The sequence below is a fragment of the Delphinapterus leucas genome, chromosome 11, assembly GCF_059928025.1.
Source record: "Delphinapterus leucas isolate spDelLeu-1000000601 "Yukka" chromosome 11, BTC_Dleu_Yukka2, whole genome shotgun sequence".
Taxonomy (NCBI): domain Eukaryota; kingdom Metazoa; phylum Chordata; class Mammalia; order Artiodactyla; family Monodontidae; genus Delphinapterus; species Delphinapterus leucas.
In genome coordinates, this window is record NC_143139.1 from 40713696 (window position 1) to 40739387 (window position 25692).

The following is a 25692-nucleotide window of genomic DNA, read 5'->3' on the forward strand; positions in this document are numbered from 1 at the left end:
ACAATCACTGAGTCTCCTTTTAGCCCTACTGTTATTACTTGGGGTGTTAGGAATGTTGTTGCCCCTTGTCAACAACAAACTCTTTTTGGCCTATCAGTTGCCTCACCTGCATAGAGGCTGATCCTTTTGTTATAAGAATTAAATTAAATCATGAGTGCTCAGGATGCCGAATGCACACTATAAATTCATAGAAAGAAAATGTTTCTATCATATAGTGGAAAAGGAACTGGAGTTGGGGTCAGGCTCCAACTCTGCCCCTTCCTATGACCTTGAGCAAGTCATGTATCTTTCTGGAGCCTTATCCTACTTATTTGTAAAATGGGAATAAACGCTACATTTGAAAATGTCAAGTACGTTAATAAGCTATCTCATGTTAGTCTTCAGTAATTGCTGTGCCACACAGCATGTGGGATCTTAGTTCCCCAACCAGGGATCGAACCTGCGCCCCCTGCAGTGGAAGTGTGGAGTCCTAACCACTGGACCACCAGGGAAGTTCCAGTCTTCAATAATTTTTTAACACATTACAAATTGCCCTGTATACCTCACAAGCTTGTGATGACTGTGTGAAGATGAAACCAAATGGAGCCCAAGATAAAACTATTCTCAACTAGTGGGCTAGGAAATTACTGAGTCACACTGGCCTTAGGGCGGGACCACGGGACTTCAGACTTCAGCTTGCTTACTCACTTTAAGGTCTTATGACTCAAGCTTTAGTAACCAAGAGCGATTGTCAGATACACTGACAATTCACTGCAGTCTTTTCTCAAGTGAGCTAAGGTGGCGGGCTTCTTCATTATGTAGAAAGCAAGGGTTGCATTTTTAGTCCCTTGACCTCCAGGTTGTATCACTTAGATGACTTAGCAGAGAGCACTCCTTCATTGGAGGAGTTTGTCATATTGCTCGGAGGCACTAAGAAATGGGGTAAATTGCACAGGAATTGGCTAAACCTTTCAAGGGCAGAGAGGTATGCAAATGAATAAACTATCAGTCCTTACTTATTGCTGGGGTAGGATCATAGAAGGCCCTGCCCATTTTCCACACCTACCTGAAAAAGCATTCAGGTACTTTTTAAAATTTAGCACAGGCCAAACAAAATTAGCCTACCAGTTGGCAGCTTTTGATCTAAACCATATTCTAGCACTCATCAGAGGATCAAGCAAAGTATCTTTGATATGTTGCTGTTCTTGGAGCTGCTAAACACCAAAGCTTGGTATCTTAACTGCGCATGAAGTGTATACTATATATTATATAGCATGACTGGTAATGATGATGTGGGCTCTGGAATTAAGCTACTCAAGTTCAAATGCCAATTGCCCACTTTTTAGTGATGTATTATTTTACTTTTTGGTCCTTCAGTTGCCTTATCTATATAGAGGCTGATCTTCTTGTTATAAGAATTACATGAGATCATATGAGTGCAAAGACCCCGGCTAGCACATAGCAGTGTGTTAGTCATTTTTAACATTCAAAAGCCAAGGTGCCAAGAGAAGGTGACACATTTGGATGCATTGGTCCTATCCAAGGAAGGAACAGGAAGCACTCCAGAGGGCAGAACTAAAGGAAATATCTCAGATCAGGATCTTCAAATTGTTATGCATCCGATTTTAGTTCTGAAATTAAATCCAAAGTAAGGAGTTCCCTGGTGGCCTAGTGGTTAGGATTCTGGGCTTTCACTGCCATGGGCCCGAGTGGAACTGAGACCCCGTAAGCCACGCAGCAAGGCAAAAAAAAAAAGATTTAAACAAAAACAAAATTAGAAGGGAGAGCTAAATGAGGAAGGACAACATGGAGAACAAAATTGCCAGGTAACTTCTATGGTGTTACTTACAGTATTCAGCTCCTGTAAGACAAACAGGGAAAGCTTGCAACAGAGAAAGGGAAAATGAAGTTCTAGTGACATTCTTGAAACAAATTAAGTGCTGACTTAGATTTTCCTGCCATGTGTTCGGTGACAAGGCTAGTAGTTTACTGTGTCTGAGCTCTGTCTTTGTTTTTATTTAAACGGTGCCAATATTTCCATTTATATCAGGTCTGCCAAAATGCTTTCATTTTTAACCTAAACAATTTTGGTTTCTCTTTTCAAATACTCATACTTTTTTTCTGGTAGCATATACAGAATATAAAAGACCTCAATGGTGAAACAAGACTACAGATAGAAAAATGTTCCGCTTAGAGCAGAAAAAGGCCAGATGACAATGTTTTTTCAACTTTAAATATGGTAATGATGTAACCTTTAGCAATGGCAAAACTATCTGACTAAATGGGTAATAGAAATTAGTGTTTGGTGTCTGCAATTCATCAAGTCTTCTGGGAACTAAACCTACGTTGAGCCTTGAACGACATGAATTTGAACTGCGTGAGTCCACTCATACATGGATTTTTTTTCCCAATGGTAAATACTACATGACCCCAGGCAGGTTGAATCTGAGAACGTGGAACCACAGATTCGGAGGAACACTGGACATGTAGGGCCGACTATAAACATGAAAGCCCAACTATAAATTTTACACAGATTTTTTTATTCCATGGAGGGTCAGTGCCCCAACCCCGGGTTGTCCAGAGATCAACTGTATTTCCCTCTCTCTTCTAAAGAGAAAAATCACTAACAGTGTGAGTTTAGTATGTCATTCCAGGTGGTAGTTGATGTTTCAGTATTTCAAAGTGGTTGACGCCCCATTAATAAAGTATTTTCAAAGTTAAAAGAATACCCAGGAAACCAAATTGGAAAAAGGAAAAAAAACTTTTTAATTACAAACCAAGTTTACATATTGTTGAATGATCACTAAAAACTTGCTGCAATCACTCCTAAAACCACTAGCAGGACCTCACAGGAGCCAAACTGCAGCTCTTTCCCATCCCTGTTAATTCCCAGTATGCTGTAGCAGCACAATTATTTCATGCCACATTTATGGAGAACAAGGACCAGTTTACATAAAATACAATTGTATATCCTTAAACATTCCACACAAACATACTGCACATGCTGGCACTGGAAGACTTCAGTCCTAAACATTGTTTACTGTACCCAAAGTACTGGCTGACTAGAAAGTACACTTTCTGTCTGAAAGGATCAAATGGAATACAGTATGGGAGTGTTTTTAACACTGAATACTACTACACACACACTGATATAAAATGCCATTTAACTGGGAAGAAATTTTCCATCATTGCAAGTCATATATATAACTTTGCAAAGAAAACTAGCAGCTTTTACCTGGGCTTCTAAATATTTGTGAATCTGAGACTGACTGGACTCACCCAGACTGGGGGCAAAGGTAAATGTTACTGTAGTGTCTTTACAAAGAATTTTGTCAATGTGGCCCTCACCTACAGCAGCCAGACGAGAGCTTAAGATGTCAGTCCCCGATATCTTCAGTATGGTCTTATGTCAGTTTGGGGAATGATGGTAGGGGAGAGGGAGGGATATGAGGAGGGACAGTTAGGGAAATTTGTCTCTCATGATCCTGTGCTGTATCACTGGAGGGGCTGAGATAAAGGTAAGGTCAGTGAAACATAGTAGTTTACCCTTAATGCCATATAAAAGACAGTCCATTCAGTCTATGCTTTTAACTGTGTACAAAGTATCGGCAATAATGCCTTTAGGGGCTCAGGTGAACAGAGAACATCCATCAACAAGGACTCCAGAAAGAAAACACCAAAAATGAAAAGTCCTTCAATGCCATTCCCATTACTGTTCTCTCCAAGTCAGTGGCTATAAAAGACTTGATTATTTATCTCCATCAGACAAATGTGATTTGGTTTGAGATAATCACATAGTCTCAGGCTCCACATGTAAAAATGTCAGAAGTGGCTGAAGAGCAGCAGCTGCATGCTGAAGGGACCCATCTCCTCTGATTCCAGAGCTCCACCATCTGGTCTCAAAGTTTTTCCCTCTGAGGGAATGGCTGAAGAGAGGTAGCCCAGCACAACCCTGCTGAGAGAACTCTGTAACCATAGTGATACCTAAGGACTTGCTGAGAGCGAGCGAGCTTTGCAACCGTTAGATCCAGAGCTCCCGAGATTGCCTTGCAAGTCGTCTTGGGCATGCTTCAGAAAAAGGTGACGATTCTGGTAGAAGGTGGCTTTTAGGAATAAAACAGATGGCTCTTCTTCTTTCAAGATTTTCTCCTCACCCCAAAGTCTCATGAGAACATCAGTGCATAAGCGCTACCATCTCTTTCTATCACTACCCTCCTGAAGGAGGAAGGTGAAGGTTTCATGACTCTAAGTGCTCAAGAAGAAATACCGTCAGGAAAGCTTGGTACTAACATGAAAGTTATTAAAATTAGGACTCCCAAGAAAATTTCGATAAGCTTTCAGTTTCTGAGGAAAATCATCGAAGTGATTTTCAAATGAGATGAGTAACCACCACCTACAGGTGAGTTTTGCTATCTGTCCATTTACCATCTTCTTTATGCTTTCTCACCCCTCTTAACATCCAGAGAAATTTAAAGTGAAAATAAGTTAAGAGAACCCTGAACCTGATAGAGGTAGATATCTCGTAATTTTATATTTCAAATGGATCAAACCACTCTAGTTGAGATTTTATTTTTTTATAATTAAAATAATTCAAAGGGTATGCATAAGGAAAGTATTTCTCAGCCTTTTAAAATCCATTATCTTTTGATAAACAAAACTCTCATACCCATTCTGTAATTTGTATCATGAAAAATTTACTGCATTTTCCAAATATGTTTTTTCAACATATAGTCAGTCTTGTTAAGAATCATGCATAGGGCTTCCCTGGTGGCGCAGCGGTTGAGAGTCCGCCTGCCGATGCAGGGGACACGGGTTCATGCCCCGGTCCGGGAAGATACCACATGCCGCGGAGCGGCTGGGCCCGTGAGCCATGGCTGCTGAGCCTGCGCGTCTGGAGTCTGTGCTCCGCAATGGGAGAGGCTACAATAGTGATCTCTCAAAACGATAAAACAAGCTGGCCCTTGGGCAGCTAAAGAGTTTAGTGTTGTTTGAGAGCAGCAGATGTCAGCTTTTCAAGGACCCTACCTAATCCAGTTCCCAGGTTAGGAGGTCAGGAAGAAAAATAATGGCTTCTTTCAAACACATATGCAAAGCCTTTCCCAACAAACAGCTGAGTCCTAAATGCAGTCTGTGCAACAGCACATACTTTTGGCTATGTTCACACAGTAAACCATAGCAACACACTGGCTCTGATGGCTACCTGCGGAAGACAGACAGACTGACCCAGTGTTTACTTAGTATAGCCACTGGTGGCTCCTTCGGTCAGCAGGACTTTAGAGGTGCTTACCGTGTGCCCACAGTCCAGGAAGGACATGCCCAGTGCAATCAAACATTGCCAACCCTGAAAGAGAAAATACAGTCATCATTCACCGACCTCTTACCCATGACTGCCCACATTGCACTGCTCAGATACAAACCTCTTTTGCCATACTATTTTCAATACTGAGTTCCCTCTGTTCCTACTGCTTTGTGTTTGGTTTGTTTCTTTTAGCTGACTGGGAGAGTTCCCTGAAGACCACTTTTCTTCAGTCCTACCCCATTCCTCACGATAGGGGGAATGACTGATTGGCTAATACAACTGCTATAGTCTCCTGAGCTGCTCTATAAGTATATGTTTTAGAGCTAAACAGTAGTAATTCACTCTAGAATCAGCCCTAAGCCTTAAAACTGGGTCTTCAGGGACTTCCCTGGTGGCACAGTGGTTGAGAATCCGCCTGCAAATGCAGGGGACACGGATTCGATCCCTGGTCCGGGAAGATCCCACATGTCATGGAGCAACTAAGCCCATGCACCACAACTACTGAGTCTGCGCTCTAGAGCCCAGGAGCCACAACTACTGAGCCCTCATGCCACAGCTACTGAAGCCTGCACGCCTAGAGCCCATGCTCCACAACAAGAGAAGCCACCACAATGAGAAGCCCGCGCACCACAACGGAGAGTAGCCACCGCTCACCACAACTAGAGAAAGCCTGCGCATAGCAACGAAGACCCAATGCAGCCATAAACAAACAAACAAATAAATAAATTTATTTTTAAAAATGGGTCTTCAACAATCTCAATAGTCTCAGGCTGACTGAGAACTCGGCACCTTCACAACCAATTTGCACGAAGGAAGGATTCCCTTAAGTTCTATAGCAAATTTTTAAAACAGTTTCTGTCAAGGACATACTCAGTTACTTGGGTTTCCTTGGAATAAGTCCCTATATTATGGTCAGCATAATCTTAGTGTGTCCATGGTTTACTGGGGAGGAAAAAAGAAGGGACATATCCATCCAGGGCATAATTTTTCAATATTCACTAAAATGATTTTCTCAGTCAAGTATATAACCTGTAGCAGACATTGGCATGGGGACTAGGTAAGTGTTATAAAGATGAGCAGTGGGTTTCCACCCTCCATCCCTGCCATTCTCTGTAGCAGACATGGTATGAAGTCTGCTGTCCCTAATCCTCAACTCCTGTGTTTTTCAGAGAAACCTGTGTAGAATAGGGAGGTGGATTTGTTGTTGCTATAGCTGCTTTTCATTAATATAAGTAATGTTACAGAAGATGTGGAAAATAGAGAAAAGAATATATCCATAATCCCACCAGCCTAAGACAACAACTATTACGATTTTTACATAATTTACTCTGGACTTTTGAAAATTTTTTTGATTATCTAGGTGTACACAATTTTGCATTCCTTTTCTATGTAGCTATATTTTATAACCATCATTTTAAAATAACTCTAGAATAACTCAATGAGAGAATATCACTATTTAATTATGTCCTTATTGGATAGCTATTAAGTAGTAGAGCTGGGCAGGGCTGTGAACCCACATGTGCTGCTCTCCAAAGATTTGAAACCACACTCCACAGCTCCCTTCTCCAATCCCATCTCGTACCACTCTCTACTTTCTACACTGCTGATCTTCTTTTAGTTCTTCAAACATACTACACTCTCTTGTTAGGAATTATTAAGAATGGAAGCCAGACAGAAGTGACAGAAATAGAAAAATGATAGCTCTTAGGAACCAAGGTAGATTTTATGGTTAAAAATATTGTTTAATCACAGCTGGTTTAACGACTCTTTCAGGTCCTTTCATTTCTGAGTGCTAGCCACACCTCGACCACCCTGATACCTATATGCCCCTGCCCCCTCCCAAATGGACTTACCAAGTAAAACACAAAGCTCAGATAAGCTATGCTGACCACAGCAGCCACCACATACAATGCCACATGCCCTAGTTCCTGGACATAAACCACGACAAAGTACATGTTGATGGAACAGACGATAAGGACCAAGATACCGCCTGCGATCCTCCAGCCTCTGTAAAAAGAAACAGCACAATTATTGGTGGAATAGCCCAACCTGTCCACAAACATAAAAAGACACTGTGTCTTTTGGGGTACACAGGACAGGAGTTAAGAGGCATTTCAAAATGAACTGAAAAGTGGTTCTTATGTCCCAGATTAGGTTAAATGAGCCTAATCTGTTACATAATGATAGTTACATAATGATAGGGAGAAAGAGGGGGAAAAAACACTATCAGGGCTTCCCTGGTGGCGCAGTGGTTGAGAGTCCGCCTGCCGATGGAGGAGACACGGGTTCGTGCCCTGGTCCAGGGGGATCCCACGTGCCACGGAGCGGCTGGGCCCGTGAGCCATGGCCACTGAGCCTGCGCATCTGGAGCCTGTGCTCCGCAACGGGAGAGGCCACAACAGTGAGAGGCCCACGTACCAAAAAAAAAAAAACACTATCAAATAATCCCTATTATTGAAGTCCCTGAAAATGCAAAAAGTCATGAGTCCCTAGAGATGTAATAAGTCATTTCAAATAAACCATGTCCTTTAAAGATGTATATAAAAGGTATTAGCTTATGCCCTTCTCATCAAGATCATTTAACATGGAATTAAGGTGCTTTAAACTTAAGTGGCTGAAGCTAAAGAGTTAAAGCCCTAAAAGCGGAAAAATTTCCCCCAGAAATGAAAACTGTGCTTGCCCTCCTTTGTTACATTCACAGTCTCCATTTTCTAAGTCAAAGACCGAGGGGGCAGCTTTAGCAATCACCTCTCAAAGCATATAGTTCCCCTATGACTTATTTTCTGACTGGCCTGTTTGATGAAGATACCCTTCCTCCATATATATTTGGGGAACTAAAAGAAGTACACTCACATTCCATTGGCAAATTCACTCATTACCGGCCGCAAGCTCGTAAACGTGAGGATGGGTATGAGAGCAAAGGGAAGCTGGAAAAGAAAAAACTAAGATCAGATAGGGCCACTGGGGGTCCTTGTATCACCCCAGAGAGTAGCACTGTTAGCAAAAGGGAAACATAGACCCTGTCTCATCTACTCCATGAGAAATTATTCCTATCATTCCAACATGCTGGAGCATTATGTGGAAATCTGTAGAGGTATCATTAACCTAGCATCAATTATGATCATAGTGTCTTATACATAGTGTCAGATACAAAATTTGTATCTGCCTTGTCTTCTTAATCTCCACAAAATCTAGCAGTGTCCTATACGTTATTTAATGTTTGCTTGGGTTAACGAACAATAGTTTTGTGTTCTATGTGTGATTATAGCTTATAACTCCCATTCAAAAAAAAAAAACCAAGCTTAAAAACCCAGCCCTTTCTAAAAGCCTTTCAGATGCCAGGGATTTCATATGCATTTGCTATAGACCAAGACTGTGCCTCTTTCTTCCTCTGAGTTTTCCCCAGCACGCAGCATTAGGCTTGGTAACTACGGGCAATACGAAATGCTGCCTGACTCAATGGGATGTGAGCTTCCCCAGCTCCCTCCTCACTTGTAAGCTCTGAAGAACATTCAGGAAGTCATTCATCCCCGTCAGATGCTCTACATCTTGGAAGACGGCAACAAGCAGAGTGGGGATGATGGCAATGGAGCGGGTCAGAATCACTCGGGCAAAGCGTGACCACTTTAGGTTCAGGAATCCCTAGAAGGAAACACAGAAGCAGGATGAATGTCTGGAATAGGACACAGGAAAAGGTCTGGGGAGGTTCAGGAAGACTTCAGATACATGGGATTAAGAAGTAACAAAAGGGCAATGTCCTCTTCCTCTAGTCTATCCCAGTCCAAACAGCAGGTACCTCCATGACAAACTGGCCAGAGTAGGTTCCTGTCATGGTGGAGCTCTGTCCTGCAGCCAGGATCCCCACTGCCCAGATGTAGAGTGCAGCAGGCCCGAAGTAACACCCCAGCACAACACCCTGGGAGAGGCAAGGGAGAAAGATATGTTTGTGTCAAAGACCACCTGAGACAACACTCCAAACAGCACTCCTCTGCGACATTTCTCCCTCTTCCTGGCTATGCACCTACCTATACCAAGTGCTGTGCTGGGCAGTGTAACAGAAGCTAGACTTAGGTCCTGACCTCATTCTAGAGGCTTTCAACTTAAATTCTGCTGGAGGGACCTTTATTTCTCCTCAGCCTAGTCCCTTCTCTTCTCTAGGTTCCTAAAGCCTTTATCCTCAACCTATATCTTAACTATTAAAAAAAAAAAAAAGTCCACAACACTTCCCAAATTAAATTCCTTAACACCCTATTCTGCAAGATGGTAACAGGAATGAAGAGAGAGCTCAAATAAATTTTGCAAATGCTACATACTATATATTCTACTCTTGGAGGTTCACAATGTAACCAGCATAAAAGGGACAGAGAGGCCCCAGTAAAGACCACCACTTTACTTGGAACACTTTCTCTTCTTCTTTTGGCCGCCCCATGCGGCTTACGGGATCTTAGTTCCCTGAACAGGGATTGAAGCCAGGCCCTCGGCAGTGAGAGCACGGAGTCCTGACCACTGGACCATCAGGACCACCAGGGAATTCCCAGGAACACTTTCTTTAGTCACCCCAATTAATGTCCTATAGAACAATATACTATGAACACAAGTTTGGGAATTGCTGATACAATTCATCTTTTCAGCTGATCTTCTATTCCCTTCCACGTAACCCAAAAGGCTTGTCCGGCATCTGGACCTCTGAAAAAAACACACTCCGGAGAAGATATGCTGAGCTCTGAAGTGAACCCACAGAAAAGACCAGATACTATGCTAAGAATATTGATTCAGGAGCGAAGATCAGAAATCTGAATAGGTTTACCCCTTTGTAGATGTCCACAGCCAGTGTTGAGTTATCGTCAGGAAAAAGGTGAGTGTGGGGGCTGCTGATATTTCTACAGACTTCAACCTGGAACCAAAGCAGTTGAGGAACAACTTTTACTTCTGAGGCCAGCACCCAGACAAGAAGCCCTCTCCTACAGATTATACACAGGTCACCCAAGAGATGGATGCTGGAGGCAAGACACTGGACACAGGTTGTGATAAGGGCAGAGACGGGCTGCAGTGTCACTTGAGGTCTTCCTCCGTAATCTTTCTACACCCCCGTGCCATCAAAAACATTTACTGAGTTAGAGTGTGCATGGTAATACACGAATGCTGGGTCATTTTAAATGATGACAGGAGGCGAGGGCCCTTAAGGGGGCTTCAGATATGATAGGACACCCAGAATAGGGAGTCCTTAGTCAAAGCAGAGCCAGGAGTCAGAGGTCCTATAGATAAGAAAGTAGTGATCAAAACTAGATAGGCAATCAGGAATCAAGATGACAGAGAATTCAAAAGGACAAGACAGTCTATGTTGCCACAGTTTCTGTTTTCTGTTTGTTGGCTCTGCCCAACCTGTCACCATCAAATGGCAGAACTGGCAAGTGGCTAGTAGTTGGGTAGCAGGAAACAAAAGGGGATGACAAAGAGTCAAACAGGCGTGAAGCCACTAATAATAGCATGAGGCAATCTTTGTCTGAGGCAAGCTCCCTTCCCTGTCAAAAGCTTGGAAAGATGGGTCTAGGCTTGGTCACAGCCCCCAGACTGTAACCCACGACTAGTGCAGTGATTTAGGGAGCAGCACTGAGGCTTGAGATCTATTTCCCCTGAGCTCTAAGTCACTGTCACCTTTTCCTACCCCAATCCAGCCTCCTCTTTACCCTCACATTCACTACCACCCAGGACCCTGGCTTACTCACCACCTGCTCGTTGGTTTTCTCAAAAAATGCTTCAGCAAAGACTGAGACGACAAAGACGTTGATGATAAAGGAAACAAAAAGAGCAATGCAGGATTCAATGAAAAAGTACTTATTGGCTTCCCGAACTTCCTCCTTATTGGCTCGGTCTACCTGTCTGGACTAGAGAGATAACAGCAACGGTCATTTTTTTGACTAGTTGGAACAAGTTTCCATATAATATTTCATGAGTTTGGAGTCAGCTGAAAGACCTAGAGGGCAAACAACTAACCACATGAAATGTGAGACTCCACCTACATCCTGGTTCACTGAGTAAGAACTCCATAACCCTTTGATGATACCACACATCCCCAAACGGAAAAGCGACCGAGTGACTGCTGAGCTCTCAGTTACTGTGGCTGCAAGAACCACTGACCTGGGCTTCCCTGGTGGCACAGTGGTTGAGAGTCCGCCTGCCGATGCAGGCAACACAGGTTCGTGCCCCAGTCCGGGAAGATCCCACATGCTGCGGAGCGGCTGGGCCCGTGAGCCATGGCCGCTGAGCCTGCGTGTCCGGAGCCTGTGCTCCGCAACGGGAGAGGCCACAACGGTGAGAGGCCCGCGTACCGCAAAAAAAAAAACAAAAAAAACCCACTGACCTACAAAAACAACCTGATTTCAGACCTAAGGGGTAGATAACCTTAATTACAAAGGTCTCTGAAATCTCCCAGCAAACTATTGTGTTGGACTGACTGGTAAAAGCCAGGTTGGGCTCTTTCCTCCTGACCTCCACGAGGCCACTCAGGCTTTTGAGATTTAAACACAAGAGACACGGTGCACCTTCAGACCTTTTAAGAAGGACTTTAGTCCCTTCTTTATGGGGTCAGTTATCTCTGGTCACCTTGGTGATTAAAACAGAGTCCAAGTGTGTGGAGTCCAACTGTGGAAAAACATCTTGCTCCTTCAGGGCTCTAACAGTTGTAAACTAAGTGTGTGTCCCTTGCAACCAAAGGAAAAGATCCCATGAACTACACAGGCCACTGAGATATGGGTTTTGCTTACCTTGACTAAAGCAGAATGCAGGTACATGTTGTGTGGCATGATAACAGCACCCACGATGCCCACAGCCTGCTCGATCTGTGGGGTATGACAGCCTGAACAGGATGGCAGGAACATGCCTTTGAGGACCTGGGTCTGGCTGGGTTTCACTGTAACATACTACATACCAACCGAACAGCTATTAGCCTTTACTGGAATATGAGACCAGGGGAGTAACACAGTGCTAGGGAACACTCTGCAACCTTTACTCCTTAAACCCCTTCATCAACAGCTACATAGGAAATGAGGAATACAGAACCATCCAAAAAAACCAAGCAGTACAAGGTCAGAGAATTTAGGACTGGGGTATCCAGATATTTCACATCATATTTTAGATAACAAAATAGATGTGTAGAGAATGTAATTAATACTCTAAAGAAATAAAATGGCTACTAAGGGCCTTATTGACATTAGCTTCACAGTTACTCCTGTGAGGCACACCCAAGAATAGAGAGTCAATTCTTGATTGCCCACACTAATCATGCTCCTGTGTTCACCTACGTATGTACAAATCACTTATGTTTGCCACTGGCGTCTGCTGAGACTCATTCAGAGACACTTCTCATACACACTTTTTCCTGGTTTGGCATTTCTCTTGGAATCCTCAGACCAAGCTGTATCATCTACTCAGAGCAGATGCATTTTTAAAAGTTTGCTAAGCCAGGAACTTCCCTGGTGGCGCAGTGGTTAAGAATCCGCCTGCCAATGCAGGGGACACGGGTTCGAGCACTGGTCCAGGAAGATCCCACATGCCGTGGAGCAAATAAGCCTATGCGCCACAACTACTGAGCCCGCATGCCACGACTACTGAAGCCCATGTGCCTAGAGCCCGTGCTCCGCAACAAGAGAAGCCACCACAGTAAGAAGCCCACACACCGCAATGAAGAGTAGCCCCTGCTCGCCGCACCTAGAGAAAGCCCATGTGCAGCAATGAAGATCCAACACAGCCATAAATAAATTAATTAAAAAAAGAAAAGTTTAGCTAGGTCAATAAGCAGAAATCAGTTTACAACAATTGGATATAGAAAGGTGCTATTACTGTAGGTGCACATAACAGTAGGGTTAGGGTTAACCCAATGGAGTATCTGGGTTGGGGGACAAACCGGGAAGCATGCACTATACCCCCTATAGTTCATTAACTGCTGCATTACAGAGAAAGTCCAAGCTGCAGTTATCATCAACCAGGATGAACAAAAACAGAATCCCTCTAAGGTAACAGCCAAGAATAACCCTGCAATCCCTTCCTTAACCCTCTCCAAGGCTGTTCTGCTGTTGGGATGGTCAACTTGGAACCACGAAGTCTAGTCTGGAAAGTCCTGGAAATTCTAATCATTTTTGACCTAGGAGTCCCTGCAGGCCTTCCTGGACACTAGTCTTTGCTACCTCTTATTCCTTCCAAATTTGCTCAGGACTGAATTTGGCTTTTTGTTAACAAATACTGTCTTTTATAATAAAAGGAAAAAAAATTGTTTTAAAAAGCTAATGAACAGCCTGTAACACTTGCCTCGTATCCAAATGTGAGGGCCATAATAGTGATGAGAAAACCAAAAAATGCTTCCAGCTTCCGCAAGCCTAAGGGAGAAAATGCAGCAGTGAGCTCACAGAAGGCAGACTCCCCCATCAGCCACGTGATGGAAAGCAGCTCCTTTGACTGACCCCTCCATTCCCACTCTGCTTACCATATTTGTCCAAAAAGAGAAATACAAAGGTATCTGCAATGGTGATAAGAACTCCACCCCACAGCGGGACCCTAGGTCAGAGATAAGAAAGGTCAGAGATAAGAAATGGAGATTAAAGGAAAGAAAAGAAACATTGAGAAACACTCTCTTCCCAACAGCTCTCCAGCTATACAACACTTGGAGGAGCAAGGACTTAGGGAAAAGGGAACAGTGGCAGGAGGCCAGGCACAGCACCAAGTAAAGTAACTCATTCATTCAACTTTGTCTACTATTTCAGACAACCAGGATACAAAGCTGAAAAGTATGGGTCTTATCGCTCAAGGAGCTCACTTGTCTAGTGGGATAAACTGACATACAAATTAATTGTAATACCCACTGCCACACCCTGGATAATAAAGGGTGTGTTGGGTCTCATGACCCAACATAAGAACATGGAAGATATAGAGCCTACATTTGCCAAGAGAGAAGGTGGTTCCAGAAAGGTTCCACAGAAAAAGTACTGATACTTGAGTTGAATCTTGAAAATTGAAAATGAGTTGGGTTTTTGTTTTTACACTTGCTTGGAAATCTAGCAAAACACTGATTACTTTCTAGAGAAAAATCCCTCACCTTCCTGCAGAGAGGAGATTGATGGCAATGGCGGAGCCAATAACTTCTTGCATATCTGAGCCAACGATAGCCAACTCCACCATCAGCCACAGGATAATTCGTGGAACCTAAACACCAAAGAGCAGAAAGATATGGTTCTAATTAATCATTTCTAAGAACTTTCCCCCATAGTTTGGAATTCACATTTTGGCACTGATCCATAAAGACTCCTTTAAAAGCTTTCGGTCTAGAGATAAAGTACCAGAACTCAGCTCCACTTGGCCCCTTGCTGGAGAAGACCAGACTGCTTCTATGTGGCAGAGCCTGTGAGTCAAGGTCAGGGCAGCGGCTGACTCCAATTTTTTTCTCCTTCCTTTCCACTTGACAGAAGAATGGAATTTCCATCCATTATTTCCACTTAATTTTTTGCCTGAAAACAATCCTAAAAGTCTTAGGGGAAAATGAGGATGCTAAGATGGTCAAAATATTGTTCAGGAGAGAACAGAAATGCTGCCGAAGAAAATATCTATCCTGACCATAGCTGAAGAGACAAAACAAGCATGAAAAGGTTGGAGTCATCCTTAATGTAGTGATGCACAAGCAAGTAAAAAAGACAAATATGCAAAGGGACTTGGGGCCAAGTGGTTGGAATTGGGTGTCCTATAACAAAATCTGGGAACTAATCTGGTCAAATAATCCAGCAGAAAGCAATTAAGTAGTGCTGGCTCACTGAGGCCAGGGGAAAAAAAAAACAAAACACCTCCAGGTACCTACTACCCAAAAAATATGTCACAAAAAACAACTGCTAAGATACATGAAGAGAAGCTAAAAGAAATTATAAATTATCAAGGGGTTTTTTTGTTTTGTTTTGTTTTATTGAGAAGCATGTAAGAAAAAGAAAAAGAAAAAAAAAAAACAAAACAGGTAAGGATACTTTCTCACAGCCAGGAAAGGAGATTAAACATTTAGGACAAACTGCATGTAGATGAGTACTTATCTAAAGATCAGGCCAGTTTAAAGCTGTCTTCCAGACATTGGGTCCATCCATTCCTGCCTTAGGTAGCAGCAAGAAAGGCCCAAAATATCCAGAAGGAAACTACAGAGGACAGTGTAAACTCCAGGGTCAAGGTAACTGAAAAATCATTATTAACAAATCCAAAGATCCTGTGTAATATAATTTGCAGTAAAAGGAAAAAACTCACTTTCTTCAAATTTATGGCAAAGACAAACAAAAAAGAAAATATGCATAATGCAAAGCGATGGAGTACTATGGATGTATGAATGAAAGTGCTTAGACAGAATACCCCTGCCCCTTTTTGAACTGGGCACTGCTAGGTACCAAAAGGCAGAGTGAAAGGTAAATGTTTACTCAAACAGAATTTTTCTAAGGAAACTTTCTGGGAAATGTGAATCTCGTGTTAGATTTTGAAGGAGCACAGAAACACGGGTCAGCCGCGAGAGGGGCTATAGAATTTCCCTTGGGATTCCCAGTCCTCAGGGCCACGGATCCCTACATCCTCCACTATTTCAGTATACAAGGAGGCCAGCACAGGTTGCCAGACACAGAGTCACCTATGATATGAGTAACAGACAAACACTGCTCACCCTGGGATACTGACGGTGACACATTTCAGCAAGATGCAGCCCAGTGACCACTCCCAGTCTAGCTGCAAGGCGCTGGAGCAGAAGCCCCACGATGGTGGCCATCAGAAGAACCCAGAGCAACTAGAGAAGAACAAAACCCCACCATTACACGCATTAGATAACTGGGATTTTTTTGTTTGGTTGTTCGGCAATGTGAATGGGAAACACTACGTTCAGGGAAGAGCCCCGGTCAGGAATCAAATGACCTGAGTCCCGCATCATGTTCTGCACAGAACCTGCTAGGTCACCTTGCACCTTTCTGAGCCTTAGTTTCTCCCATCTGCTGTTTCTCCTGTGTTCAAGGAAACTATGTGGGTAAAATAAAATTAAAAACCATCTATATGGATAAAATAAAATTTAAAAACAGATGGAAAAGTACTTTTCGCTGAAGTGTCACAGCCAATCAAGTATCAGCATGTAGCCGCTGAGGTTCATATCCAACAGAAAGAGTAGAGGAAAAGGATGTGGTGTGCTACGTGTGTTTAAACGGGAAAGGGGTAGGACTCGATGTTCACCTTAAATCCAGCCACTGCTCCAGACTGCAAATCAGATTCAATGTTTCCTGGATCCAGGTAGGCAATGCTCATAAGAAATCCCGGTCCCGTGAAAGCCCAGAGTTTACGAAAGCTAAAACAAGAGTACTGTACAAGAGAGGAAAACAGATCAAAATGATTATCACCTCCAAACTGCTGATCTAATTTATCTATTATTTTGTCACATATAAAGCAGCAATATTAGCTTCATAAGAACATTTAGGAAGTTGGATACTGGGTGTGCCCAAGTTTCACGTCCATCTTATCCACTTCTCATCAATAAGCTGGCCACCTCTCTGTCCAAGTAAGAGGCCTTCTCTTACCTGCTCTTTCCAACAGCCTTTCATTCTAAAACCCAAGCAATAATATCAGTACCTCTGTGCACAACCACTACCCAAATAGGACAAAAGGCACTGTAAAAAAGGGAACATGGAATTCATACTTTCTTGGAGAAAAAATGCTCACTAGTCCAACTTCGCAACGGGTTTTTCAAGGCCCTCAGTTTCCTTATCAGTTTCTGTTTACCCTGATTACAAAAATTCAGTCTTCAGAGATTGCGTGCCAGAATTAGACCTGAAGCTGTTGGTCTGGAGTTGTCCAGCAGACTTGCCACTCATAGGTTGTCCCTAGATAATAATGTTTTCCTCCAAGGACCTGTCACTAACCTCCTCCTCAGGAATGGCGATCTTCTCATCAAAGTACGTGGTGAAAGGGTCCTCTGAGTGCCCCCCGGGGGACTGTGGAAGAGAGGAGTTACTGTAGGCAGGGTTGATGGCCCCAAGGCTGGCAGAATCCCCGTGGTCTCCAGAAGCATCTTCTGAGTTAACAGGTTTGAGAAGAAATGAATTAAAGTGAACAAAATACACTAACAGCTCATCCTTAGAAATGCTGATATTAAATCTTTTTAATACCTAAAGGCACAAGGTGAACCTGACTCTATCTCAATTTCTAGTACTTTATTTTTATTTATATTTTTAATAAATTAATTTTTGAATAGGCAACATGTTCACATGACTGGAAATTTGAGAAGTACAAAAACGCTTATGATAAAAAAGCTCCCTCTCACCCCTGTTCCCCTGTCACTCAGCTCTACATCAGTTTTCAGCATGAATCCCACAATGGTTTCCCCCTACTTTCACACTTCTATCCCCACTTGCCAATTTTCAGAACCATTTCATTTTCTTCTAAAAACAGTGATGTCTAGGGCTCAATGTATTGAATAACATCCCCAGACTAGTCCCACTGGTAACCTAAAATCCTAACTTTTAGAAGGAAATAGGTCAGTCTAGTGGGACCCTCCCCTCTCTCCTCCTCCCTGCCCCCCATTATTTGGTTAGGACTTACTCAAAGAATCATCCTTGGCCATTATACCTCCATCAGGCTTCTCCAAAAATGTGTAAATTGCAAACTCCTGCCACATTTCAGGCTAAAATCTGAAGCTGCAGGGAAACCACCAAACAGGAACCCTCCTGACTAAGGCCTGCAGCGAAGAGCTTGGGAGGGGAGGTATCACCCTCCTGATAGGAGGGCTCATCTCAGATTAATCATCAGTGTTTCCTTAAATCCTACATTTTGCAGTTAATTTTAAAAGCAGGGAGGGGGAGGGTCTGGGAGAAAAGGGCTAATACAAAGCACAGTTTGCTGTAGCCTTCAAATGGCTATTTTTAACCACAAAGCTCTAATCTCAAGGTTTCCAAGAAACCTTTGCAACATCCAATCAGAAAAACAAAAGCTTTCTTTCTATAGGGAACTGACCCACTTCACCTTAAGGGACACTGAACTGAGGAGGAAATGTACAGAAAAGGAATGGAAATTCTAAAGGAGAAATTTAGAATCAGGAAGAATTAGTCAAAGCACATAAGAAGTCTCATTAAATACACTATTAGGTGCTGGCTCAGTATTTTACTGTTCCATGCATATCTGAAGTGCCATGAGCAGACAAAGCACTCTAGAGGTTTTTATGCCAGGTTTGCAAATAATACTGCCTTTACAAGCATTACTGCTATAGAAACCAAACTTGTAGCTAATCTTGGCTCATCTCAGAACTGGAAGTAAGATATGAGGCAAGTCTCTGTGGTTATAAATCCATTTCCATTTACAGCCTAAGTTACCAGGTGGTGACCTCTGAATGGAGCAGGTCTCCATGATGATATTGTTGGCTGGGGGAGAGGAGGTGGGGACAATTTTTGTTGGAACAGAAGACAAGAAGGACAATATGGTAAATTCCTGTTACTGGCTTAAGCCTAATTCCAAATAAAAATTAGACAATGACACAAAGCTGTAAATTACCATCTGGCGTCTTCTGCTCAGGACCCAACACCATGGTGGATACCTGAGTGTCTGAGTTCTTAGAATAAGATTCTGGAAAGGAGAAAAGAGAGGGAGAGGAATTAGCAAGAACAAACTAAAACCAACAAGTTCAGAACGAGCATTCTGTTACTCTGTATGACTGAACCCTTACAATGTTAAGAGAATAATTGTTCTACTGAATTAGATAACCTTGAAAATAATTACAGTTTTCAGAATATGATTAAGAGATATTTAATAAAAAATGTAAAAGTCTTAATCATGTTTTTGCTGGCAAGACTTCAAAACCAAACTGAAGCAAAAGGTATTTCAGGGAAGTGGGCAAATAGTTTTTAATAAGCATCCACAGAGAGGCTGCTAGGCAATTACCCAGTCTCTGCCTCCAGATTAATCCAAATATTTAAAAGACTGACCCCCCCCATTTTGATGAGTTTTTAAGGACAGAGATCTATAACTCTCTTTGATCTAACTAACAATTCAAGCTCATGTTTCAATTTTCTGGAAAGGGGGAAGGGGAAGCACCTCACCAGCACACTGGTAGTAGAAGTAAAGGGTCACTATTTCCCAGCCTCACATTTCCCTGAAGAGAGACTTCAGCTGTAAGGTTTCAGGTCTCATTCCCCAACACTTCAACAACTGGGAGAAGAAACTAATGAGAGCTGAGGCACCAGGAGGACAAGGCAGCATGCCTGCACTTCTCTCCCTCAGCAATAAGCAGCCTGAGGCGGGGCTGGGGTAAGGGGGTATCCCAGATGTCCAGCATCCTATTGGGTTAAGTTTAACTGGGGGGCAGGGGGTATTAGTAAGCCCATTGGGCCACAGATCTATGGCATATTCTCCAGTCAACCCCACCAATAAGGCTGATTTTGATCTACTGATTAAGGACTCTATTTCTCAGTTGATTCCAAATTTAGAAAGGGAAAGGTAAGCAGTATTAATTGTTAACTGCCCCCCCCTTAGATTCCAATAACAACTATCCTACTGAAAAAGTGATGAAGCCTCCCCTTAGCTAACTTTTACTAATTAAATAGTCTTTTCCCACTATTGTACCTTTATTGCCCCTATTTGAACAGTGCTCTACTTTCTTTGATAGTCTATCGACATATTCTATACATATTTTGCAAAATTAAAGAATGAAGACCTGAAGGGGGTTTTAGGCTTCATCTATCTTCTGGAATGTAAAACATATCACCACTTGCTAATTTGGAAAACATAATCTTTCATGTCTATAGTCACCAATATCAAGTATCTTGTTATAATGAACAATAGTAACGTCCTTCCTATCAGAGTTTGAGCCACCAGATGGTTTCGCCAACAGATCCCAAAACTACTGACTAAATCCAACCCCTCTTTCAGCCAGTTACAATAGCACCTCACCTAAATGGGATTTACACATCCAACCACTCAGTAGTGGTGCCACTTGGATTCCAATCACAGCACAGCTCCTAGGCCCCACTCAGAGCCTTTTTACTTTTATTTTACATATAATTCTAAGAAGCCAGGATAACACACAATAAACTGGAAACCACAAATCAGATCTGGGACTATGGCTCTTACAGGGAAAGTCTTGGGCTATTTGATATGAGGCAACTTCCTTATACTTCAATCAGCTCTGAGAACATTATTATGAAGAATATTACTGGGAGGACTTCCCTGGTGGTCCAATGGTTAAGACTACACGCTCCCAACGCAGGGGGCCTGTGTTCGATCCCTGGTCAGGGAACTAGATCTCGCATGCCGCAACTAAAAGATCCCACATGCTGCAATGAAGATCCCACATGCTGCAACTAAGACCCGGCATAGCCAAATAAATAAATAAATATTTTTAAAAATATATATATATATATTATTGGGAATTCCCTGGTGGTCCAATGGTTAGGACTCCATGCTTTCACTGCCAAGGGTGCAAGTTCGATCCCTGGTCAGGGAACTAAGATCCCACAAGCCACACAGAGCACCATCCTCCCCCGGTCCCCACCAAAAAAAAGAATATTATTATTGGGAGTTCTCTGGTGGCGTAGTGGTTAGGATCCTAGGCTTTCACTGCTGTAGCCTGGGTTCAACCCCTGGTTGGGGAACTGAGATCCTGTAAGCTGCACATTGCAGCCAATAAATAAATTAATTAATTAAAATAGGAAGAAGTGCAAAAAAGCATTAACAGTGGTTATTTTTTAAAAGAATACTAACATTATATTATTATTAAGAATAACTCAAGTTTCTAATTGCAGCCCTACTCACGAAGAACCGATTCAATTAGATTACTTTTGTACTGATGACTGATATCCTATTTCAGAAGGCACAGAAGTGTTTAACACATGTGAGTAAGATTCCTATCCAAAACAGGCCTTTAAAACTTATATTTAAAAAGCAGGACTTCCCTGGTGGCACAGTGGTTAAGAATCCTCCTGCCAATGCAGGGGACACGGGTTTCGAGCCCTGGTCTGGGAAGATCCCACGTGCCGCAGAGCATCTAAGCCCATGTGCCACAACTAATGAGCCCGTACTCTAGAGCCCGCGAGCCACAACTACTGAGCCCACATGCCACAACTACTGAAGCCCGCGCGCCTAGAGCCCGTGCTCCACAACAAGAGATGCCACCACAATGAGAAGCCTGCGCGGTGCAACAAAGTGTAGCCCCCGCTCGCCACAACTAGAGAACGCCCGCGTGCAGCAATGAAGACCCAACGCAGCCATAAATAAATAAATAAATAATTTCTTTAAAAAAAAAAAAACAAATTGAGATAGTAGTGTGTTTTTCCCCAAGTCTGAAATGTGAAAAGGTGTTAAATAATTTTAAACAGAAATATCTCAAGATAAAATTTTTAATAATTACTATTAGTATTTTAAGTGATTACTCCCATAATTACTTACAGAGCCAATAAAATACAAGAAGTCTGGTTTTCTCTGTGAAGTCTCAGAAATATATTATTCCAAGAGAGGAAATGATTCTAGATTCCAACATTTTTTTTTTTTTGGCAGCACCTCTCGGCTTGCAGGATCTTAGTTCCCTGACCAGTGATCAAACCAGGGCCCCGGCACTGAAAGCACCAAGTCCTAACCACTGGACCGCCAGGGAATTCCCTAGATTCCAACTTTCTCATCAAAACATTGAGTCAACAAACTATAAACTCCACTGTTTATAGTGTCTAGAGAATATAACTAGGGCAGGGAACAGAGGGTCAGTATGCTTGGTGTGCTGCACAGTATTTAAGTCTCCATGAAAATTTAACACCCATAAGGAAGCAGTAAGTTAAGAGTAAGACAGTTTTGCTCTCTAGGACCATACCACCAGGTCATTTCAGTCATTTAATTACATTAAGAAAAAGATCGGGCTGACCCGGTGGAGCAGTGGTTAAGAATCCGCCTGCCAGTGCAGGGGACACGGGTTCGAGCCCTGGTCCGGGAAGATCCCACATGCTACGGAGCAGCTAAGCCCGTGCGCCACAACTACTGAGCCTGCACTCTTGAGCCCTCGAGCCACAGCTACTGAGCTTGAGTGCCACAACTACTGAAGCCCGCGCGCCTAGAGCCCATGCTCCGCAACAGGAGAAGCCACCACAATAAGCCCGCACACAGCAACGAAGAGTAGCCCCTGCTTGCCACAACTAAAGAAAGCCCACACGCAGCAACAAAGACCCAATGCAGCCAAAAATAAATAAATAAAAAGAAAATTTAAAACAAAGAAAAAGATCAAGTGGAGATACAAGCAACAAGAATCAACCCAGCAGTACTCTGATAACTATGATTAACACTGCTTTGATATTCTAGCTCACCGCCAACCACTAAGTGTCACCTTTCCTTAAAGCCAGTAAGTTTCCTCCTCTCGAACAGCAATCGACAGCAGGAAAAAAATGGCACTCATGGTTCAATGTAATAACTATTTTATCTGATTCCTTATCAAAAGTTATAAGACTATTTTACAAGATAAGAATGCTAATTACATTTTCTGTCTAAATGTCAAAAGCCTACATATCCTTTGACACAGCAATTCCATTTCTAAGAATGCATACTAAAGAAACAGTCCCACAGGAAGTATGTGCAAGAATATTTCCCACAGCACTGTTTGTAGTGTAAAAAGACTGAAACAACCTAGTACATTTATAGGATGGAATGCCATAAATAAGGCAGATCTATATGGATTAATAGGAAACAATCTCCAAGATATACTGTGAAGTTAAAAACCCAGTTTATAGAACAGCATGCTATCATTTATGTAGCAAAAAAGAGAGAGAGAGAGAGAGAGAGAGAATACACACATACATGTACAGACGATATCCAAAGGACATGCCAAAAACTGGTATTGCCGTCCCTAAGAGGAAGCAGTGAGGGAGCACAAAGGAGGTCAGGCGAAAGGAAGACCTCTCACTGAATATACACTGTATACGGTTTTGCACTTAAAAAAATTTTTTTTTACCATGTACCTGTATTGTTTATTTTTTTTAAACATAAAGGTCACAGGGTTTCCCTGGTGGCGCAGTGGTTGAGAGTCCGCCTGCCAATGCAGGGGACATGGGTTCGTGCCCTGGTCCAGGAAGATCCCACATGCCGCGGAGCGGCTAGGCCCGTGAGCCATGGCCGCTGAGCCTGCGCGTCCGGAGCCTGTGCTCCGCAATGGGAGAGGCCAGAAGAGTGAGAGGCCCGCATAACGCAAAAAAAAAAAAACCATAAAGGTCACATAGGTTTACTCAGTTTCTCAACGAACACCTCAGGGACGTTCAGTTTCTCAATGAACACTTCAGGGACTTACCAGTTCTCTCTGATAAAGCTTCACAATGCACAATCAGAGATCTGAAGCCGTCTGGTTAGCAGGCATATATGGCCTCAAGCTTAACTTACTACTACTTTGACTCAGTGTGCAAACAGCCAAGCTCTGAAATTGTGATTTGGAAGTTTCACCTGAATGCAAAGAATTAGAAAAATTCTCCTCAGGAAAGTGTTTCCTGACTCCCTAATTTGGGTTAAACGGCCCTCTTTCATGTTCCCCCAAAGCACCTGCTGCTTACTACTATCATATCACCCTATCCTGTAAGCATTTATTCCCTAATACTATTCTTGCAACTCGTCTGTAAGTCTGAAATTATATCAAAATAAACAATTATACCGCCCCAAACACATACTAGCTATAATAAATGCCGAACATTTAATTAATAATAATTCCATGTGTTCTCTTATCATTTACAAGAACTCTAGAAGAACAATTTGGATAGCCCAAATCAGTTTTTAAAATTGCCACCAAGAGGACTTCCCTGGTGGCGCAGTGGTTGAGAGTCCGCCTGCCGATGCAGGGGACACGGGTTCGTGCCCCGGTCCGGGAAGATCCCACATGCCGCAGAGCGGCTGGGCCCGTGAGCCATGGCCACTGAGCCTGCGCGTCCGGAGCCTGTGCTCCGCAACGGAAGAGGCCACAACAGTGAGAGGCCCGCGTGCCGGCAAAAAAAAAAAAAAAAAATTGCCACCAAGAAAGTATGAAATACTGAGTATTAAAGTACATATATAACTTCAACTTAAACGTTTTCCCCCTATGGTTAAAAAAAAGTTTGAATTTAAATTAATTTTTTTCTTATAAAATTCTTCTACAGAGAGCAAAGGCACCACAAACCATTTCACTGATTTTAGAACTGCGTTCATTGTTGCAAAGGTCTCCCTAAAATTAATTTTAAGTTTCGGAGACTGTCTTTGAACAGTCCTCTAATTCCTCTCCCCTTTTTTCCTCCCCCCACCTTGTATAAATAAAATCAGATACAACATTAAGTAGTCAAAGAAGTTTCACAGAGGCAACTAGAAAAGTGTGCATGGAATCAATCGATTAATGTGAACAGGAAGGGCTTCCCTGGTGGCGCTGTGGTTGAGAGTCCGCCTGCCGATGCAGGGGACATGGGTTTGTGCCCCGGTCCGGGAAGATCCCACATGCCGCTGAGCGGCTGGGCCCGTGAGCCATGGCCGCTGAGCCTGCCTGTCCGGAGCCTGTGCTCCTCAACGGGAGAGGCCGCAACAGTGAGAGGCCCGTGTACCGCAAAAAAAAAAAAAAAAAAATGTGAACAGGAATGTTTAAAGTTGCTGCCAAAGCCATCTCTTCTCCCTGTTGATGTTTCCTCAGCCAACGTTCAGTGCCATGCTGGTGACAAGTGGAAACTGCCAGATGTACAGGCTTTAAAAAGTGATCCCCGAGTTGTTTATTAGAAAATAAAAAGGAGCTGTGATAAAAAAAAAATTCCATTTGTTTTGAAGAAAATGTAAAGATTTCCAGATCCTTCTAAAATTCCCTTTTCTCTAAAGGTCTACTTTTAAGGCTAAAGCACTTGATATTCCTACTAAATCATGACTGTTCATCTAACATCTAGGCTGTGCAAGATGTTCTTCATGAAGGTGAGTTCCTGCCCCTGATGACTGGGAGTCAACAAAATTGAAATATTCAGTGGTTCAAACAGATCTAACTGCTGTCTGAACCCTACGTATTTTAATAAGGAATATTACTAGCCATTTTTTAAAATGAGAAATTATTACTTCCTCTGTTTTTCCATTCCAGGTCAATAAAGAAGCACCAATTTCTGAGTCTTTCCATCAGGATATACATCTAATTAATTCCAAAACTCAATTTGCCCCCACTGGGGATGATGGGAGAGAAACAGCTTAGAAAAGCCATGTGAATTTCTAAATTATAATTGAGGATGTGAAGTTTGGAATTATTTTTCAATTTGAATAAAAAATAATCCTATTTTTCTCTCATTAAAATGAATTTGATATAAAATGACAAAATGAAAAAAAGGTTGGAGACAGATTACATCTACTTCCTGACGTAAGAACAAAGCGAAAAGCCCCTCTGGTGTTAGTTTAAGAAAAAGGCCTGGAAACTCTAATCCCGT

The 25692-nt window shown here is 42.6% G+C and overlaps 1 protein-coding gene across 3 annotated transcripts in view; it reads right to left on the reverse strand.

Annotated features, from left to right (window-relative positions):
- The window catches only part of SLC11A2 (solute carrier family 11 member 2), a 59534-nt gene that overhangs the window by 29147 nt on the left and 4695 nt on the right, over nt 1-25692 (reverse strand). Inside the window, exons 2-16 of one of the 3 annotated variants that reach the window (XM_089920717.1) lie at nt 18812-18883; nt 17188-17336; nt 16505-16630; nt 15951-16070; nt 14367-14473; nt 13758-13828; nt 13583-13650; nt 12043-12198; nt 11005-11163; nt 10086-10172; nt 9075-9194; nt 8771-8920; nt 8132-8205; nt 7132-7285; nt 5267-5320 (exon numbers count right to left, since the gene is read on the reverse strand). In XM_089920717.1, coding sequence (XP_089776843.1) covers nt 5267-5320; nt 7132-7285; nt 8132-8205; nt 8771-8920; nt 9075-9194; nt 10086-10172; nt 11005-11163; nt 12043-12198; nt 13583-13650; nt 13758-13828; nt 14367-14473; nt 15951-16070; nt 16505-16630; nt 17188-17336; nt 18812-18845 — 1629 coding nt within the window. In that variant the 5' untranslated portion in view covers nt 18846-18883. Of the gene's footprint in view, nt 1-5266; nt 5321-7131; nt 7286-8131; nt 8206-8770; nt 8921-9074; nt 9195-10085; nt 10173-11004; nt 11164-12042; nt 12199-13582; nt 13651-13757; nt 13829-14366; nt 14474-15950; nt 16071-16504; nt 16631-17187; nt 17340-18811; nt 18884-25692 lie in introns of all 3 variants that reach the window. The other 2 variants (XM_022572168.3, XM_089920718.1) reach the window with 2 other exon arrangements.